This window comes from Oncorhynchus nerka, linkage group LG17, assembly GCF_034236695.1.
Source record: "Oncorhynchus nerka isolate Pitt River linkage group LG17, Oner_Uvic_2.0, whole genome shotgun sequence".
NCBI classification, from domain to species: Eukaryota; Metazoa; Chordata; class Actinopteri; order Salmoniformes; family Salmonidae; genus Oncorhynchus; species Oncorhynchus nerka.
Genome location: NC_088412.1, coordinates 42,636,944 through 42,657,357, shown reverse-complemented (window position 1 = coordinate 42,657,357; position 20,414 = coordinate 42,636,944). Strand labels below are relative to the sequence as shown.

The 20,414-nt window shown below is 43.4% G+C and overlaps 1 protein-coding gene and 1 long non-coding RNA gene across 3 annotated transcripts; both read right to left on the bottom strand.

Moving 5' to 3' along the window:
• LOC115145522 (uncharacterized) lies at positions 1 to 8,981 on the bottom strand. The gene is made up of 4 exons (XR_003865978.2): positions 8,843 to 8,981; positions 7,469 to 7,576; positions 7,284 to 7,369; positions 1 to 979 (listed from the first exon to the last, which is right to left on the bottom strand). It is a non-coding gene; the product is annotated as an uncharacterized LOC115145522 (long non-coding RNA).
• Positions 8,982 to 10,643: 1,662 nt separating this feature from the next.
• LOC115145284 (transmembrane 4 L6 family member 1-like) lies at positions 10,644 to 15,493 on the bottom strand. 2 transcript variants are annotated; one of them, XM_029686732.2, is made up of 5 exons: positions 15,308 to 15,493; positions 14,946 to 15,127; positions 12,503 to 12,574; positions 11,808 to 11,950; positions 10,644 to 11,499 (listed from the first exon to the last, which is right to left on the bottom strand). In XM_029686732.2, exons 2-5 carry the CDS (start codon positions 15,120 to 15,122, stop codon positions 11,301 to 11,303), a joined length of 591 nt encoding a protein of 196 aa, XP_029542592.1. In that variant the 5' UTR covers positions 15,123 to 15,127; positions 15,308 to 15,493; the 3' UTR covers positions 10,644 to 11,300. The 2 variants fall into 2 exon arrangements, with proteins under 2 accessions (XP_029542592.1, XP_029542593.1); XM_029686733.2 differs by having other exon boundaries at positions 14,946 to 15,122; positions 15,308 to 15,492.
• Between the last annotated feature and the right edge of the window lie 4,921 nt (positions 15,494 to 20,414).

Below are 20,414 nucleotides of genomic sequence, written 5' to 3'. Positions count from 1 at the left end.
TAGTCACTGTGCTCCTTGTGTGGAATACGAGGTCATTATATAATTACTGAAGAGATGTAAATAGCTTTATTAACTGTTTCTGTGTTTTAATGAAGTTTTGCACCGCGTTCATCCAAAAAATTAACTTTATACTGAAGACACAAAAACACACAGAGAGGTTAGTTGTATGAGCATTCACAAGTAGGAGTAACAGCAAAATGATTAAATAAACAGACACACACACGCTAAGGTAACACCGCTCTTCACATAGTGAACTCACACACACTCCTCACCTTTCTCAATGGTGGTGTAGATGGTCTCCATACCAGCCATGATGTGGAAGTGCAGGAACCAGAAGCCAGGGTACTGAGGCTTCATCTTCACCGTCTGGAAGGTGGCTGAGGATAGGTGAAACATGACTGTCCGGTAGGACCTTCCACTAAGCTGGGGAACACCGGATGAGAGAAAGTCAGATTCAGATGTGTTATTCCTGGGCTAGAATAAAAGTCTGCACACCCTGTGGGTCCCAATGACTAAAAGGTCTCAATGAACAAAAGGTAAGGTCCTATATGTGACCCTAAGTTTTATTTTATTTTATATATTTTAAAAAACAGGTAAGTAACCAGCTTGAAGAAAACGTATATAAGGCATATCATGCATATTTCAGGAAAGGTTTACCTCACCTAATTATTTTTTTTAAACTTGTCACATATAGGACCTTACCTTTTATTCATTGAGACCGTATAGAAATCAGAAGAGTATACAGGCAGGTGGGAGAAACTGTGACTGCAGAGATTGAACCCTGGTCTCCAGTGGGGAGATTTGTATTCGATAAGTGCCGGGAGTGTTACCACTTAATTACTGCCCTGGTCAATGCGTCCATGGAAGTAGGCAGTGTGGATGTCCACCTCATTGCCCATCCCCTTCAGGTACCAGTACACCCTGTCCCCCACCACCATGTTCAGAACCTGCAGGTTCCCAAACAGCTGTCCGCTGATGCCTGCAGCAGAGACAGAGACTTTATCTGATCCCACAGCTCCCGAGATCAGGATCGTCATACAAGGCTATAATGAAGCCTTCATAAACACTTTATAAGGCCTCAGTGGTGTAAAGTTCTTAAGAAGTACTTTAAAGTATTTTTACTTAAGTCGTTTTTTTGGATATCTGTACATTACTATTTATATTTTTGACAACTTACTTTTGCTATACTACATTCCTAAAGAAAATAATGTACTTTTTACTCCATGAATTTTACCCAACAACAAAAAGTACTCGTTATATTTTAAATGCTTAGCAGGACAGGAAAATGGTTGAATTTGTGCACTTATCAAGAGAACATCCCTGGTCATCCCTACTGCCTCTGATCTGGTGGGCTCGCTAGTGTCCCTCGCTACCCGTAAATAAAATAAAACCAAGAAAATGGCCCAATATAAGGAATTTTAAATGTATACTTTTACTTTTGATACTTAAGTATATTTGAACAATTACATTTACTTTTGATACTTAAGTACATTTAAAAGCAATCACTTTTAGACTTTTACTCAATTACTATTTTACTGGGTGACTCACTTTTACTTGAATAATTTTCTATTGAGGTATCTTTACTTTTACGCAAGTATGACAATTGGATACTTTTTCAACCACTTTAAGGCCTATATAAACTCAGAAAAAAAAGAAACGTCCCTTTTTCAGGACCCTGTCTTTCAAAGATAATTCACAGATCTTCATGCTAAAGGGTTTAAACACTGTTTCCCATGCTTGTTCAAATGAACCATTAACAATTCATGAACATGCACCTGTGGAACGGTCGTTAAGATACTAACAGCTCTCAGACGGTAGGCAATTAAGGTCACAGTTATGGAAACATAGGACACTAAAGAGGCCTTTCTACTGACTCTGAAAAACACAAGAAAAGATGCCCAATATCCCTGCTCATCTTCATGAACGTGCCTTAGGCATACTGCAAGGAGGCATGAGGACTGCAGATGTGCCCAGGGCAATGAATTACAATGTCCGTTACTGTGAGACGCCTAAGACAGCGCTACAGGGAGACAGGCCAGACAGCTGATCGTCCTCGCAGTGGCAGACCACGTGTAACAACACCTGCACAGGATCGGTACATCTGAACATCACACCTGCGGGACAGGTACAGGATGGCAACAACAACTGCCCGAGTTACACCAGGAACGCACAATCCCTCCATCAGTGCTCAGACTGTCCGCAATAGGCTGAGAGAGGCTGGACTGAGGGCTTGTAGGCCTGTTGGAAGGCAGGTCCTCACCAGACATCACTGGCAACAACGTTGCCTATGGGCACAAACCCACCGTTGCTGGACCAGACAGGACTGGCACAAAGTGCTCTTCACTGACGAGTTGCGTTTTTGTCTCACCAGGGGTGATGGTTGGATTTGCATTTATCGTCGAAGGAATGAGCGTTACACTGAGGCCTTTACTCTGGAGCGGATCGATTTGGAGGTGAAGGTTCCGTCATGGTCTGGGGCGGTGTGTCACAGCATCATCGGACTGAGCTTGTTGTCATTGCAGGCAATCTCAATTATTTAAATCAAATCAAATTGATTTATTTATATAGACCTTCGTACATCAGCTGATATCTCAAAGTGCTGTACAGAAACCCAGCCTAAAACCTCAAACAGCAAGCAATGCAGGTGTAGAAGCACGGTGGCTAGGAAAAACTCCCTAGAAAGGCCAAAACCTAGGAAGAAACCTAGAGGGGAACCAGGCTATGTGGGGTGGCCAGTCCTCTTCTGGCTGTGCCGGGTGGAGATTATAACAGAACATGGCCAAGATGTTCAAATGTTCATAAATGACCAGCATGGTCGAATAATAATAAGGCAGAACAGTTGAAACTGGAGCAGCAGCACGGTCAGGTGGACTGGGGACAGCAAGGAGTCATCATGTCAGGTAGTCCTGGGGCATGGTCCTAGGGCTCAGCTCTTCCGAGAGAGAGAAAGAAAGAGAGAATTAGAGAGAGCATATGTGGGGTGGCCAGTCCTCTTCTGGCTGTGCCGGGTGGAGATTATAACAGAACATGGCCAAGATGTTCATAAATGACCAGCATGGTCGAATAATAATAAGGCAGAACAGTTGAAACTGGAGCAGCAGCACGGTCAGGTGGACTGGGGACAGCAAGAAGTCATCATGTCAGGTAGTCCTGGGGCATGGTCCTAGGGCTCAGGTCCTCCGAGAGAGAGAAAGAAAGAGAGAAGGAGAGAATTAGAGAATGCACACTTAGATTCACACAGGACACCGAATAGGACAGGAGAAGTACTCCAGATATAACAAACTGACCCTAGCCCCCCGACACATAAACTACTGCAGCATAAATACTGGAGGCTGAGACAGGAGGGGTCAGGAGACACTGTGGCCCCATCCGAGGACACCTCCGGATAGGGCCAAACAGGAAGGATATAACCCCACCCACTTTGCCAAAGCACAGCCCCCACACCACAATGCTATGCGTTACAGGGAAGACATCCTCCTCCCTCATGCGGTACCCTTCCTGTAGGCTCATCCTGACATGACCCTCCAGCATGACAATGCCACCAGCCATACTGCTCGTTCTGTGCATGATTCCCTGCAAGACAGGAATGTCAGTGTTCTGCCATGGCCAGCGAAGAGCCCGGATCTCAATCCCATTGAGCACGTCTGGGACCTGTTGGATCGGAGGGTGAGGGCTAGGGACATTCCCCCCCAGAAATGTCTGGTGCAGTCCATGAGGAGGAGATGCACTGCAGTACTTAATGCAGCTGGTGGCCTCCCCAGAAACTGACTGTTACTTTTGATTTTGCCCCCCCTTTCCTTGTTCAGGGACACATTATTCCATTTCTGTTAGTCACATGTGTGGAACTTGTTCAGTTTATGTCTCAGTTGTAGAATCTTGTTATGTTCATACAAATATTTACACATGTTAAATAAATGCAGTTGACAGTGAGAGAACATTTATTTTTTTGCTGAGTTTAGATGCTTAAACATGTAGAGTACCAGTCAAAAGTTTGGATGCACCACTCATTCAATGTTTTTTTCTTTATTTTTACTAACTGCTACATTGTAGAATAATAGTGAAGACATCAGCACTATGAAATAACACATATGGAGTCATGTAGTAACCAAAAAAGTGTTAAACAAATCAAAATATATTTTAAATTTGAGATTCCACACTTTGCAGCCACACATTGCCTTGATGACAGATTTGCACACTCTTGACATTCTCTCAACCAGCTTAATGAGAGTACCATGCAATAATCTGAGACGGCGCTCAGAAGTACACAACATTTCTCCGCCATGTTGGAGTCAATAGAAATATGAAATTACATCATAAATATTCCCCTATCTTTGATGATCTTTCATCAGAATGCAGTGCCAGGAATCCTAGTTCCGCAATAAATCGTTGTTTTGTTCGATAATGTCCATTACTAGTGTCCAATTAGCTACTTTTGCTAGCACGTTTAGTTCACATTTCCAAAACGCTGGCGCCAGTCCAGGCGAACTCGGACAAAAACTTTAAAAAGGTATATTCCAGGTCGAATAAACTGGTCAAATTAAGTAGAGAATCAATCTTCAGGATGTTGTTATCATATATATCCAATAACGTTCCAACCGGAGCATTCGTTTTTGTCTACAGAGTAATGGAATGCATGGCGATATCATGAGGAATGCGCCTGACCATGAACTGGCATTCTGCAAGACCACTGACCCAAATAGCTGCCATCCGGCCCCACATCACACTAGAGGCTTCATTCCACGTTCTACTGACTGTTGACATCTAGTGGAAGGTGTAGGAAGTGCGAACAGATCCATATCTTTCTGGGAAGTGAATAGGCGATGAGTTGAAAATCAACCAGCCCCAGAATTTCCACTTCCTGTTTGGAGGTTTGCCTGCCATATGAGTTCTGTTATACTCACAGACATAATTCAAACAGTTTTAGAAACTTCAGAGTGTTTTATATCCAATAGTAATAATAATATATTAGCATCTGGGACAGAGTAGGAGGCAGTTCACTATGGGCACGCAATTCATCCAAAGTGAAAATGCTGCCCCCTATCCCAAAAAGTTTTAAGGAACCGGGGCAGGTTCAGTGGAATGGCATGTTTCCTTGAACCTGAGCCAGAACAGCTACTACCCTCCCTGTCATCCCGGGCTGCCACGGACACTGTTAAAAAACAAGGGCACCTGAGACATGCAGACATCCTCACTGGCATGGCGCTGTTGGTGGATCAGCAGGAGGCTATACTGCAGGCAACAGTTGGACAGCGCACCAACCCTAACTGGCACACCATGTCGCCGAGACGTGGCCATGAGCAAAGAATAAAATTCTCACCTAGAAGCCGCGTTCCTAGTGTCCGGGGACTTTAATGCAGGCAAACTTAAATCAGTTTTACCAGCATGTCACATGTGTAACCAGGGAAACAAAATCCTAGACCACCTTTACTCCACACACAGAGATGCATACAAAGCTCTCCACCGCCCTTTATTTCGCAAATATGACCATATTTCTATCCTCCTGATTCCTGCTTACAAGCAAAGATTAAAGCAGGAAGTACCAGTGACTCGCTCAATATTGAAGTGGTCAGATGACATGGATGCTACACTACAGAACTGTTTTGCTAGCACAGACTGGAATGTGTTCCAGGATTCATGCAATGGCATTGAGGAAGCCCCCTCCTGTATTTTCTGTTCACCCACGACTGCGTGGCCAAACACGACTCGAACACCATCATTAAGTTTGCTGACGACACAAGGGCCTATAGGGAGAAGGTCAGAGAACTGGCAGCGTGGTGCCAGGACAACAACCTCTCCCTCAATGTGAGCAAAACAAAGGAGCTGATTGTGGACTACAGGAAAAGGCGGGCCGAACAGGCCCCCATTAACATTGACGGGGCTGTAGTGGAGCTGGTCGACAGTTTCAACATCACCAACAAACTATCATGGTCCAAACATGCCAAGACAGTCGTGAAGAGGGCACGACAAAACCTTTTCCCCCTCAGGAGACTGAAAAGATTTGGCATGGGTCCCCAGAACCTCAAAAGGTTCTACAGCTGCACCATCGAGAGCATCCTGACCGGCTGCATCACCGCCTGGTATGACAACTGCTCGACATCTGACCATAAGGCGCTACAGAGGGTAGTGCGAACGGCCCAATACATCACTGGGGCCAAGCTTCCTGCCATCCAGGACCTATATAATAGGCGGTGTCAGAGGAAAGCCCATAAAATTGTCAGAGACTCCAGTCCAGTCACCCAAGACTGTTTTCTCTGCTACCGCACGGCAAGCGGTACCGGAGCGCCAAGTCTAGGACCAAAAGGCTCCTCAACAGCTTCTACCCACAAGCCAATTCATAAAAATCGCCACCGGACAATTTACATTGACACCCCCCCACTCTTTTGTACACTGCTGCTACTCACTGTTTTGTTTTTTACCTATGCATAGTCACTTCGCCCCCACCTACATGTACAGATTACCTCAACTAGCCTGTATCCTCGCACACTGACTCGGTACCGGTGCCCCCTGTATATAGCCTCGTTATTGTTATTCTTATTGTGTTACTTTTTATAATTGCTTTTTATTTGAGCCTACTTGGTAAGTATTTTCTTCTTCTTGAACTGCACTGTTGGTTAAGGGCTTGTAATTAAGCATTTCACGGTGAAGTCTACACTTGTTGTATTCGGCACATGTGTCAAATAAAGTTTGATTTGATTTTGATTTGATGAGGAGAGGGAGGTTGATGGCCAGCAATTGTGGAGCAGTGGTTACTCCGTCGTTGCTAAAAATGGTCCTCAAATCACAGTCGTTGGATCGGGTGTTGTCTGTAAAGTGGGGCACATAACTAAGCAGAGGGCATCAAAGCATTCAAATGGCTACAGGGATAGATGTGCAGGAGTCAGGGCTTTGGGTCAGGGATCCTGGGTGACATACTGGATGGTCTGGTGGGCACTAACAGCAGTGGTGGAGGTCTAGTGTCCCTATGGTGCAAGGGATCTTACCATTGAAGAGGCAGTGAAGTCGAAGGATTTCTATATCAAGGAGGGAGGGTCTTACAGCCTCCGTGAAGACCCTCCTCACACACAAACAATAGGCTCCTAGAATAGATTATATTCCATTCAAGTTTTGCTCAAAGCAGCCAACTAAAGTAATGTAGTTAAACGTAAGTTCAATCACAAAAGCTGGTCTGAGTGCATCTCCTCGGTTTCATTAACACTCCTCAGTTTCAATTAACACAATTCACATGGCATTTTATCACGGGCACAGTGGGAATTTATATCTGTGATGTTTAAATGATGTCTTACCCCCAGAGTGAGAGGGTGAGAGAGCAGATCTCCTTGCTGAGGGTGGTGTTGATCATGCACTGCTTCTCGTGGGGTGCGCCTGATGTCTAAAACATGGGTAAAAGGGGACATAAAGTCTCAATTTCGAAGTATCTACAAATCCTATGTTTTACACCATATTGTATCATATTTGATGAGTTACTGACCTGTCCACCCACAAGCTGTAGCCTCCACAACTGAACACTCGCGCTCTGTTCACACTGGCACAGGATGTCAATGCCCCAAAATGGTCTGAGGGATGCACTTCTGTTGGACTGGAAAACAAAGAGGCATTTAGTCAGTGGTAGTTCTTTTTCAACACTGTAATACCATCTTTACCTGAACAGAAAACGTATTGTTTATCAGAACACAAACACACCTTGGACAATGTAACAAGTGGTCCCTCAACACCCAATCTTAAGTCATGAGAACCATACGCAAACACGACGAACATAATGCGCAGATAAATCTACAAATTCGTTGTTGTATCACATTTCAAAAGTTACTGACTTGTCCATCCACAGGGTCCCGTCCCCCACCAACCCCTCTTTTACACTACCGCTACTCTCTGTTCATCATATTTGCACCGTCACTTTAACCATATCTACATGTACATACTACTTCAATCAGCCCGACTAACCGGTGTCTGCATGTAGCCTCCTACTTTTATTTTTCACTGTCTTTTTACTGTTGTTTTTATTTCTCTACTTATTGTTCACCTAATACCTTTTTTGCACTATTGGTTAGAGCCTGTAAGTAAGCATTTCACTGTAAGGTCTACTACACCTGTTGTATTCAGTGCACGTGACAAATAAACTTTGATTTGATTTGGTGGGCTAACGCTAACTAGCATGTCACCACGTGAAAAAGTAGCTGACTAGCTCACTGAACTTGTCAATAAAAAGGTCACAACAGTCATTATGCTAGCCTATGCTGGTTTTCTTTTTACTTGTAAGGAAGGTAACGTGTGTTGTATACTTAACTACAGTTGGTGGTTATCTAACACATTTTCATAAGCACCTAGCTAACCACAGACCTTTGACCTAATCAAAAATGGCCTCTGTAAGCCTCTCGGAAAACAATAAAATGCATAGCACAGAACCTTCCTTGCTTCTGATCGACGGAGAGACCTGAGGTTCGCTACAATGGTCAAGGGGTAATAAAAAAAATGCTAGGTCATTTGAAAAATGCTAAACAAGAATGCACACGAGAAATACACAATATCAATTATTTACACAAACTAAAAAGGCTATAACATCTACTTGCTATGTTACTTGCTACTTGTCGATGAGTTTGCATGTAGAAATGTGCCTTGAGGGATGACGTCAAAGCTTGTGACAAGATGTGTAGTTCTGTATAATAGCCACATTAGCGACTAATTAAAATGTAATTTTTCATTAAAAAAAAATCATAAAATGCACAATTATTTATCTATCTGCTGGACTACACGGGCAATACTGTGTTCAGCTAATTCCTTACACATTCATGTTATAAATTCCCAAAACATGACAGGTAAATTAGAGCTGTACTTAATTACTCACTCATCTTCCTTCAGCGTTTTGATGAGGATTGTTTTCCCCAGCTGGACCATAATCCCACTGGATCTCCTTAATTCCAATGAAATATTCCTGTGTGATACAGGACACAGTAGTGGCACACCCCAGTAGAAGGAACAGGATCGCTGGAGAGCTCCCATTTTGGCACAGTCAGTCAGGAAACTTTTGGACAGACACGCAGCCTATAGATACTGGGCTGATGGGTTCACACAGCCAATCACAGACGGGAAGTGTGACCTCATTGCCTTTCATGCAAACACAAAGTGAGACCCCCACACACAGACCTCTGACATGGGGATAAAGTCACGCACGCACATACACATACACACACACACGCCACAGTGTACATCATTCTACCCTTTGTTATCCACAAAGGAAGCTTTATTTCTGACACCAATGGCCAATGTTATCCCACTCCTCTTCAATGGCTGTGCGAAGTTGCTGGATATTGGCAGGAACTGGAACATGTGTCGTACACATTGATCCAGAGCATGCTAAACATACTCAATGGGTAACATGTCTGGTGAGTATGCAGGCCATGGAAGAACTGGGACATTTTCATCTTCCAGGAATTGTGTACAGATCCTTGCGACATACGGTTATCATGCTGAAACATGAGGCGATGGCAGTGGATGAATGGCATGATAATGGGCCTCAGGATCTCGTCACGGTATCTCGGTGCATTCAAATTTCCATTGATAAAATACAATTGTGTTCATTGTCAATGTTATGACTGCCCATACCATAACCAAACCGTCACCATGAGGCACACTGTTCAAAACATTATTAGCAAACCACTCAACACCAAACACGCAGTTTGCCAACTGCCCGGTACAGTTGGAACCAGGATTCATCTGTGAAGAGCAATTCTCAAACGTGCCAGGGGCCATCGAAGGTGAGCATTTGCCCACTGAAGTTGGTTACAACACCGAACTGCAGTCAGGTCAAGACCCTGGAGAGGACGACGAGCAAGCAGAAGAGCTTCCCTGAGACGTTTCTGACAGTTTGTGCAGAATTCTTTTGGTTGTGCAAACCCAGTTTCATCAGCTGTCTGGGTGGCTGGTCTTAGCCAATCCCGCAGGTGAAGAAGCCGGATGTGGAGGTCCTGGGCTGGCCTCGTTACACCTGGACTGCGATTGTGAGGCCAATTGGACTTACTGTCAAATTCTCTAAAACGATGTTGAATTAACATTCAGTTCTCTGGCAACAGCTCTGGTGGACATTTCTGCAGTCAGCATGCCAATTGCACTCTCCCTAAAACATTGAGACATCTCTGGCATTGTGTTGTGTAACAAAACTGCACAATTTAGAGTGGCATTTTATTGTCCCAAGCACAAGGTGCACCTGTGTAATGATCGGGCTGTTTAATTATCTTCTTGATGTGCCACACGTGTCCGGTGGATGGATTGTCTTGGGAAAGGAGAAATGCTGATTAACATGGATGAAAACAAATTTGTGCACAAAATCTGAGAGAAATAAGCTTTTTGTGCATATGGAACATTTCTGGGATCTTTTATTTCAGCTCATGAAACATGGGACCAACACTTTACATGTTGCGTTTTTATTTTTGTTCAGTATATTTAGATTTTCAATAAACATTAGAGACATAATATAATTGACATGTTTTCAACAATCTAAGCCAACCCTGTTTGTTTTGCCCCGTAGTTGCGCACGTGTCAGTTTTGTTGCTCACCAACCAACCCGTCTAATCCTTACTCAAATAAGTATCAAAGTATACAGCGTTGACAAATGTATCATGTTTACAAAAAAATTCTAATCAGAACAATTCAAATGGAAAATACGTATTTATTTAAGGCAGCACAAACACTAAAATATATGACAAATGCACTAAATATATAAAACGGCCTTAACAATTTAGCATCTGCGAGACAACAATTTTCAGACAATGAAAACAGTAATACAAAAGACAAAACTTTCATACAAAAATATATACTTTTGTATTTTTTAGTAAAATGTAGACTTAAGACATCAAACATAAAAAAAATACTACAGTTCTGGTCTGTATTATACACACATTCATTCAGTGTATTTCTAATACAGTGCTTTGAAATTAATACTATAAATTAACTGAACATTCAGACAGGTATCTCTCCCTCATACAGGGATAAGACAGCATTCGCTTATTAATCACACTTTCTGATTAGAAACTGGCCCAGGGACTATGTAGGATACAAGGAGAGGAAGTTGGACTATTAAGATGCACCCCCAGGAGTGTTTGGAAAGCAATGTTAAACGGATGGCATTGTACACGCTCCTGGCGTGTATCGTATGTGTGTGCATGTGTCATATCATGTGTATGCACATCAATCTTATGTTATATGCATGCGTGTGTATGTATACTTTACATTTGTGTGTGTCAAATTTTGTTTGTGTGTGCAGGTGTCTGTGTGTGTGTGTGTGTGTCTCTCATCTATGTGTGTGTTTAGGCATTGAGGGTGTAGTCCTGCTTGTAGCAGCAGGGTCTGCAGACAGCTGTCACCAGCCCATTGATGACCTGCAGGACACATATGATGAACTCCAGCCCACTGAGGCCCAGCAGGATGGACATCAGGGTCACGTTCCACTCTACAATGCTGACAGGCTGCAGGCACTTAGACCACGTGTCCTTCTCCATTAGGTACCTGTGGACAGACACAGAAATTAAAGTTGTGTATATTACAGTCTGTATTGCAGTTTGATATTAATTAGAGTTAAGAAGCTGTGACTCACTCGACAGGATGTCATTTCATAACACACACACACACACACACACACAATAGGAAGTGGACACACAACAGAAAATTAACTCCAAATCAAAAACAGAACAACACAGACACACACACTCACAGAGGATTTGTTTCCAATGCATTTTGGCACCTAAAAGAAACCTACATAGCTAGAATATTTCCAGAATAATTCACATTTCCTGTGTGAAGAGGGTAAACCTAACCTTCCTCCCTCATTGGCGAAGGGATAAGACCATCCCAGAGCAGTGAAGCACTGAGGTCCCTCCAACATGGCCATGGCTGAGATGATGAAACAGTATCCCGAGCCGGCCAGACCCACTAGAGCTGCCATTACTGACCCACACATCTATATAATACACAAACTGTACATTAGTATATAAATATATACACACACACACACGGTTCAACTGCATAACAATCCCCTTGGGAGTAGTGTGTGGTTGTATGAGGAGAAATGTTGGCTTATCACTGTTACAAACCAGTTTATACACAGATAAGGTTCAGCTCCTCTCCCTGACCCAGACGCTTTGTACTCCCTGATGGTGAAGCCTCCTTCACATATCCTTCACATAGTGTACCCCCTAATAGTGTTACAATGGCCCCTTTGTATGATTAGCTAGGCATAGCTTACCTTTCATGAGCCTAATAGCATTAGCTTAGCATAGTCCCTCACAGTGTTAGAATAGTCCTTTGTACCATCTGTACTTTTATTAATAGGATCAAAGCCTTGTGTAACAAACCAAATAACATCCACTAACCTACTTTGACGGTTTACAACAAAACAAAAAAAAACCTGAGCTGAAGAACACATCAAGGCTGACCTGTCACCTTTGCTTTTTGCACAGTAATAGACTCACTGGCTGAAATCACAATAAGTAACCAAAGCATCAGTCCTCACCATGAAGCTTTCATTCCAACAGCAGCCTGTACACTTCCCCAGGCTGATGAACACTCCAGCAGGCAAAAACATCTACAGAGACACACAATTCGGGAGACCTCAGGGTCTGTCACAGTATGATATTTCAGTGTATACCCTCTATATAAAACAATATCCTCAAGACGGCTATGTGTTGATTTGAATTACATTGAGTGCATCTCAATAAGCCTACAGGCTCTATCGTGTTTTTATCTTCAATAATTGTTTTGTGTATGCGATGTTGTCTCCGGCTGGAGCAGCCTGCAACATCTAATTATCTAATAAATTCAATCAATCAAGAGCTCTGTGGTTGTAGCACTGTACTATACAGCCATCCCTAATCACAAACATATGGTCTATAGAGCAGTTTTATAAAATGGTGGCTAATTCCTAGACTGGGTTTCTGGACAAATCCTCCAAATAAGAAAATACAACTCCTGGGGTAGCTTGTCGGAGGAAGAGCTGACAACCGTTTTCCTTTGTCTCCTGTAGTATCTCCACAGTAAGGAAAACAGCCATGAGGCAAGTCCCCATTGTCAGAAAGGTAAACACACACATACAGGATACAGATTAGCCACACACTCAAACTGCCCTCTTACAACAGCACAAGATAAATGCATTGTGTCAGATTACCACCTGATATTATCAGAAAGGAAATACAAGACCAAAATAATATACAGTGGGGCAAAAAAGTATTTAGTCAGCCACCAATTGTGCAGGTTCTCCCACTTAAAAAGATGAGAGAGGCCTGTAATTTTCATCATAGGTACACTTCAACTATGACAGACAAAATTAGAAAAAAAATCCAGAAAATCACATTGTAGGATTTTTAATGAATTTATTTGCAGATTATGGTGGAAAATAAGTATTTGGTCACCTACAAACAAGCAAGATTTCTAGCTCTCACAGACCTGTAACTTCTTCTTTAGGAGGCTCCTCTGTCCTCCACTCGTTACCTGTATTAATGGCACCTGTTTGAACTTGTTATCAGTATAAAAGACACCTGTCCACAACCTCAAACAGTCACACTCCAAACTCCACTATGGCCAAGACCAAAGAGCTGTCAAAGGACACCAGAAACAAAATTGTAGACCTGCACCAGGCTGGGAAGACAGAATCTGCAATAGGTAAGCAGCTTGGTTTGAAGAAATCAACTGTGGGAGCAATTATTAGGAAATGGAAGACATACAAGACCACTGATAATCTCCCTCGATCTGGGGCACCACGCAAGATCTCACCCCGTGGGGTCAAAATAATCACAAGAACGGTGAGCAAAAATCCCAGAACCACACGGGGGGACCTAGTCAATGACCTGCAGAGAGCTGGGACCAAAGTAACAAAGCCTACCATCAGTAACACACTACGCCGCCAGGGACTCAAATCCTGCAGTGCCAGACGTGTCCCCCTGCTTAAGCCAGTACATGTCCAGGCCCGTCTGAAGTTTGCTAGAGAGCATTTAGATGATCCAGAAGAAGATTGGGAGAATGTCATATGGTCAGATGAAACCAAAATAGAACTTCTTGGTAAAAACTCAACTCGTTGTGTTTGGAGGACAAAGAATGCTGAGTTGCATCCAAAGAACACCATACCTACTGTGAAGCATGGGGGTGGAAACATCATGCTTTGGGGCTGTTTTTCTGCAAAGGGACCAGGACGACTGATCCGTGTAAAGGAAAGAATGAATGGGGCCATGTATCGTGAGATTTTGAGTGAAAACCTCCTTCCATCAGCAAGGGCATTGAAGATGAAACGTGGCTGGGTCTTTCAGCATGACAATGATCCCAAACACACCGCCCGGGCAACGAAGGAGTGGCTTCGTAAGAAGCATTTCAAGGTCCTGGAGTGGCCTAGCCATTCTCCAGATCTCAACCCCATAGAAAATCTTTGGAGGGAGTTGAAAGTCCGTGTTGCCCAGCAACAGCCCCAAAACATCACTGCTCTAGAGGAGATCTGCATGGAGGAATGGGCCAAAATACCAGCAACAGTGTGTGAAAACCTTGTGAAGACTTACAGAAAACGTTTGACCTCTGTCATTACCAACAAAGGGTATATAACAAAGTATTGAGATAAACTTTTGTTATTGACCAAATACTTATTTTCCACCATAATTTGCAAATAAATTCATAAAAAATCCTCATTTTGTCTGTCATAGCTGAAGTGTGCCTATGATTAAAATTACAGGCCTCTCTCATCTTTTTAAGTGGGAGAACTTGCACAATTGGTGGCTGACTAAATACTTTTTTGCCCCACTGTATATACACAAGACTAACTGTTACAAGACCAACTGTTTTGACCGTGAAAGTTATTTTTATATTTATATTTGAATCTACCATTCATTCCCTGAACAGCCTGTAAATCTGACCCATAAACAGTCAACTCAATAATACTCCTGTAGCCTGTGTAGTAACAATGGAGTAACACTCACCAACACACCTCCCCCTCCGATTCCCATCATGAACCAGATCAGCCTGGACAGTCGCTCCTGTTGGACATATTGGATCTCTCCTCCGGGGAAGAACAGCAGGATGTTGGCCATGATACAGCACACAGCCAGGGGCAGAAGGGCAAAGCCCAGGGATCGCGCAAAACCCATGGAGCACATCTGCCCTACCACCCAGGATGAGGAGGAATGGAGAGAGAGAAGTAGAGGTGTGGAGCACCAGAGAGGAGTGGAGCGGTATCACCAGAGAGAGAGGAATGGAGAGAGAGAGAGAGAGAGAGATATGAAGGTCTGGGGTCTGGGGTCTGTTCACAGCTGTAATCAAGGAAGGAAACTGAATGGTTTACCTAGTGTGTAGGGTTTTAGCTGAACTCTCCACCTCCTGCCAGTCACACTGAGGCTGATCACGCAACCAGTTCCGTTTTACGGCGAGGGGCTGAGTGGAGGGGTTACCACAGGAAGAGTGAGAGGTGAGTGTCTTGAGCCCTAACCAATCCCTCAGGGCATGCAAGTGATTCAGCCAGAAAAACGGTGACAAATCCCTCAGGAACTGGGAGGGGAGGGGTGATGAGAGAGAGAGAGAGAGAGAGAGAGAGAGGGAGGAGGGGGGGGGAAGAGAGGGGGGAGAGACAGAAAGAGAGGGGGCGAGTAAGAAAGACAGACACATACACATAGTGATAGAGAGTATGTGTGTCTATTTTCCACACCCACCCCAATCTGAGAGGCAGAGGTAGTTGTACTGGGTAGCTGGGCCCCGGACTGCATTCAAAACCTGCTACTTCAGAGACAAAAGAGTCTCTCCATGTTTTGTGAAAAATCCGCACAAAAATTTTCTGGATTACGCTGCACTCAACATCCACCCTTCCTTATGAGCCTACTCTCCTATGGTAGGGGCAGCAAACAACCTGGCACCGTTAACCAACAAGTCAACTGACCATCACAAAGAATGTACAATGCATTTGGAAAGTATTCAGACCCCTTTACCACATTTTGTTACGTTACAGCCTTATTCTAAAATGGCTCAAATAAAAATTGTGTTACAGTGAATTGTGATACAGTGAATTATAAGTGAAATAATCAGTCTGTAAACAATTGTTGGAAAAATGACTTGTGTCATGCACAAAGTAGATGTCCTAAATGACTTAGCCAAAACTATAGTTTGTTTAACAAGAAATGTATGGAGTGGTTGAAAAACAAGTTTTAATGACTCCAACCTAAGTGTATGTAAACTTCCGACTTCAACTGTACGTGAGGATGCTACTAATTGACTACAGCTCAGCGTTCAACACCATAGTGCCCTCAAAGCTCACCACTAAGCTAAGGACCCTGGAACTAAACACCTCCCTCCGCAACTGGACCCTGGACTTCCTGACGGGCCGTCCCCAGGTGGTAAGGGTAGGTAACAACATATTGGCCACGCTGATCCTCAACACAGTGGCCCCTCAGGGGTGCGTGCTCAGTCCCCTCCTGTACTCCCTGTTCACCAATGACTGCATGGCCAGGCACGACTCCAACACCATCATTAAGTTTGCAGACAACACAACAGTGGGAGGCCTGATCACAGACAACGACGAAACAGCCTATAGGGAGAAAGTCAGAGACCTAGCCGGGTGGTGCCAGAACAACAACCTATCCCTCAACGTGATCAAGACAAAGGGGATGATTGTGGACTACAGGAAAAGGAGGAACGAGCACGCCCCCATTCTCATCGACAGGGCTGTAGTGGAGCAGGTTGAGAACTTCAAGTTCCTTTGAGTCCACATCACCAACAAACTATCATGGTCCAAACACACCAAGAGAGTCGTGAAGAGGGCTCGACAAAGCCTTTTCCCCCTCAAAAGATTTGGCATGGGTCCCCAGATCCGTAGCAGTTCTACAGCTGCACCCTCGAGAGCATCCAGAAGGTTGCATCATTGCCTGGTATGGCAACTGCTTGACCTCCGACCGCAAGGCAGTACAGAGATTAGTGCGTACGGCCCAGTACACCACTGGGTCCAAGCTTCCTGCCATCCAGGACCCCTATACCAGGCGGTGTCAGAGGAAAGCCCTAAAAATTGTCAAAGACTCCAGCCACCCTATTCATAGACTGTTCTCTCTGCTACCACACATCAAGCGGTACCGGAGCACTAAGTCCAGGTCCAAAAGGCTTCTTAACAGCTTCTAACCCCAAGCCATAAGACTCCTGAACAGCTAATTAAAAGGCTGCCCAGACTACTCCCCCCCACCCCCTCTTTTACACTGCTGCTACGCTCTGTTTATTATCTATGCATGGTCAATTTAACTCTACCTACACATATATATACACATATTACATAGTACCCCCTGTATATAGCCTCGCTACTGTTATGTTACTGCTGCTCTTTAATTATGTTTTATTTTTAGGTCTACACCTTGTGTAAAATTTGATTTGATAATAACCCAAACCCAATTTAAAGTTCACTGGGTCTTAAGAGTAACCATGTTATGTGTTTACTAGCTAGGGACTGTACAATAGGCCTTCTACACGCATGTTGTAATGAGCGAGGCAGAAATGCGTTAGAATGGAAAGAACATGAAAAAGTGTTATGTAGTCTAGTGATCCTGGATTAACCCCAACCAGCCCTAATCTGACATAACAAATATTAGCTGGACTCGCTAACGAGCCACAAATGTAATTAGTGAAAACAGTGTTTGGTTTGCATGCTTTTCTCCCACAGGAATACAGTGTTTCATTCTTTAATTAGCTGACTAACATATTATAGGGGATTTGTACCAGGGGAGACTGTTGTAAGACGATAAAACAGAGGACAAAATCCAATCCACTGACTGAGGGCCACAGGCTTGAGATTTTGGGCTGTTGTTGATGTGGTGAAAACCAAATGATAATCAATTAAACTAGTCTTGTACTGTCTCTACACAATAATGACATAGTGTGTGTGTGTGTGTTTGCGTGTGTGTTTAATAAACCACAGAGAGTTAAACAGAGGTAGCATTTCACATATAAACTTGGCATTTGTTCCTATTTTCTGTGGTTCGGGTAATATTGAGGCGTGTACCCATCTCTAAAAATAGACAGAGATAAAACACACAGGGTTGTTCCGCGCCCACCCTACTGTACTTCTGTATAGTCTGCCTGCTGAATGAGTTTGTTACTCTATCTTGTTATGATACTTTCCTCACAGAATTATTGGGCCACTGACATTTCTATTAAATCAATTCAGGAAAGGAAAAGACATTCTAACTCAAGTATGAGAAACAAATCCTCATTTTGATTTGAAATGGAATTGGCCCCCAACCCTGGGCTATAATAACAGCCCAAGCCTGAGCCTTCAGTAGCGAGTGCAAGGAATATGGAGCCCCTTGTGGTTTTGACTGTGGGGAATCGTACAATAATCCCAATCATACAATAATAGAAATACCTGTGGTGTTGTCCTTGTTAATGCAGACAGAGAAAAGCTCCAACTTCTTAATCATAGCCTCAACTTTGTCCCGCACATTGAATATAGTTGCAGAGAGTCCCTGTAATCCTAGATTCAGATCATTCAGGCAAGAAAAAACATCCCCAAGATAGACCAGTCTCCCTGTCATGGCTTTTGCGCCATCAGTAAAGATACCAACATGAGCAGCAGCTACGTTTGGCTACACATGGACCGCTAGTGGAATTCCTGCGAGAGAGTAACGGTTCATGTGAATGGATGTTAATTATTTGACAAGGCTACCTGTATTTGACATTGTGTTGTTATTTTGCTGAACACTAGATGGTTAAATATAATTTTTGGCAGCGAAAAAAACCTCACCCAAATGTAGTTTTGGAAAAATGTAAAATATAAGTGGACTATTTGAAAATGTGAAGAATTATTTTTTGTCTAGTGTCTAGTTTGAGTGGCAGCTCCATTAAATAGTACCCGCAAAACACCAGTCTCAATGTCAACAGTGAAGAGTTGACTCCGGGATGCTGGTCTTCTAGGCAGAGTTGCAAAGATAAAGCAATATCTCAGACTGGCCAATAAAAATAAAAGATTAAGATGGGCAAAAGAACACGGAAACTGGACAGAGGAACTGTTTTGCGGGTACTATTTAATGAAGCTGCCAGTTGAGGACTTGAAGGCATCTGTTTCTCAGGCTAGACACTCTAATGTACTTGTGATCTTGCTCAGTTGTGCACCGGGGCCTCCAACTCCTCTTTTTATTCTGGTTAGCGCCAGTTTGCTCTGTTCTGTGAAGGGAGTAGTGTACAGCGTTGTAAGAGATCTTCAGTTTCTTTTGAATATCTCGCATGGAATAGCCATCATTTCCCAGAACAAGAAGAGACTGACGGGTTTCAGAAGAAAGGACTTTGTTTCTGGACATTTTGGGCCTGTAATCGAACCCACAAATGCTGATGCACCAGATACTCAACTAGTATAAAGAAGGCCAGTTTTATTGCTTCTTTAATCAGAACAACAGTTTTCAGCTGTGCTAACATAAATGCAAAAGGGTTTTCTAATGATCAATTAGCCTTGTAATATACTAAACTTGGATTAGCTAACACAACATGCCATTGGAACACAGGAGTGATGGTTTATGATAATGGGCCTATGTAAGCCTATGTAGACATTCCATAAAAAATCTGCTGTTTCCAGCTACAATAGTAATTTCAAATCCAATCTAATTTTATTTGTCACATACACATGGTTAGCAGATGTTAATGCGAGTGTAGAGAAATGCTTGTGCTTCTAGTTCTGACCGTGCAGTAATATCTAACAAGTAATCTAACAATTTCACAACAACTACCTTATACACACAAGTGTAAAGGACTGAATAAGAATATGTACATAAAAATATATATGGATGAGCAATGGCGGAATGGCATAGGCAAGATGGTATAGAGTACAGTAGATACATATGAGATGAGTAGTGTAGGGTATGTAAACATTATATAAAGTGGCATAGTTTAAAGTGACTAGTGATACATTTATTACATCCAATTTTTACTTATTAAAGTGGCTAGAGTGACATTGGGTGGTGTAGTTGTCCTGGAGAGCAGGTAGTTTGCCCCCGGTGATGCGTTGTGCAGACCTCACTACCCTCTGGAGAGCCTTACGGTTGTGGGCGGAGCAGTTACCGTACCAGACGGTGATACAGCCCGACAGGATGCTTTCGATTGTGCATCTGTAAAAGTTTGTTAGTGTTTTTGGTGACAAGCCAAATTTCTTCAGCCTCCTGAGGTTGAAGAGGCGCTATTGTGCTTTCTTCACCACGCTGTCTGTGTGGGTGGACCATTTCAGTTTGTCCGTGATGTGTACGCCGAGAAACTTAAAACTTTCCACCTTCTCCACAACTATCCCATCGATGTGGATAGGGGGGTGCTCCCTCTGCTGTTTCCTGAAGTCCACGATCATTTCCTTTGTTTTGTTGACATTGAGTGTCAGGTTATTTTCCTGACACGACACTCCGAGGGCCCTCACCTCCTTCCTGTAGGCCGTCTCGTCGTTG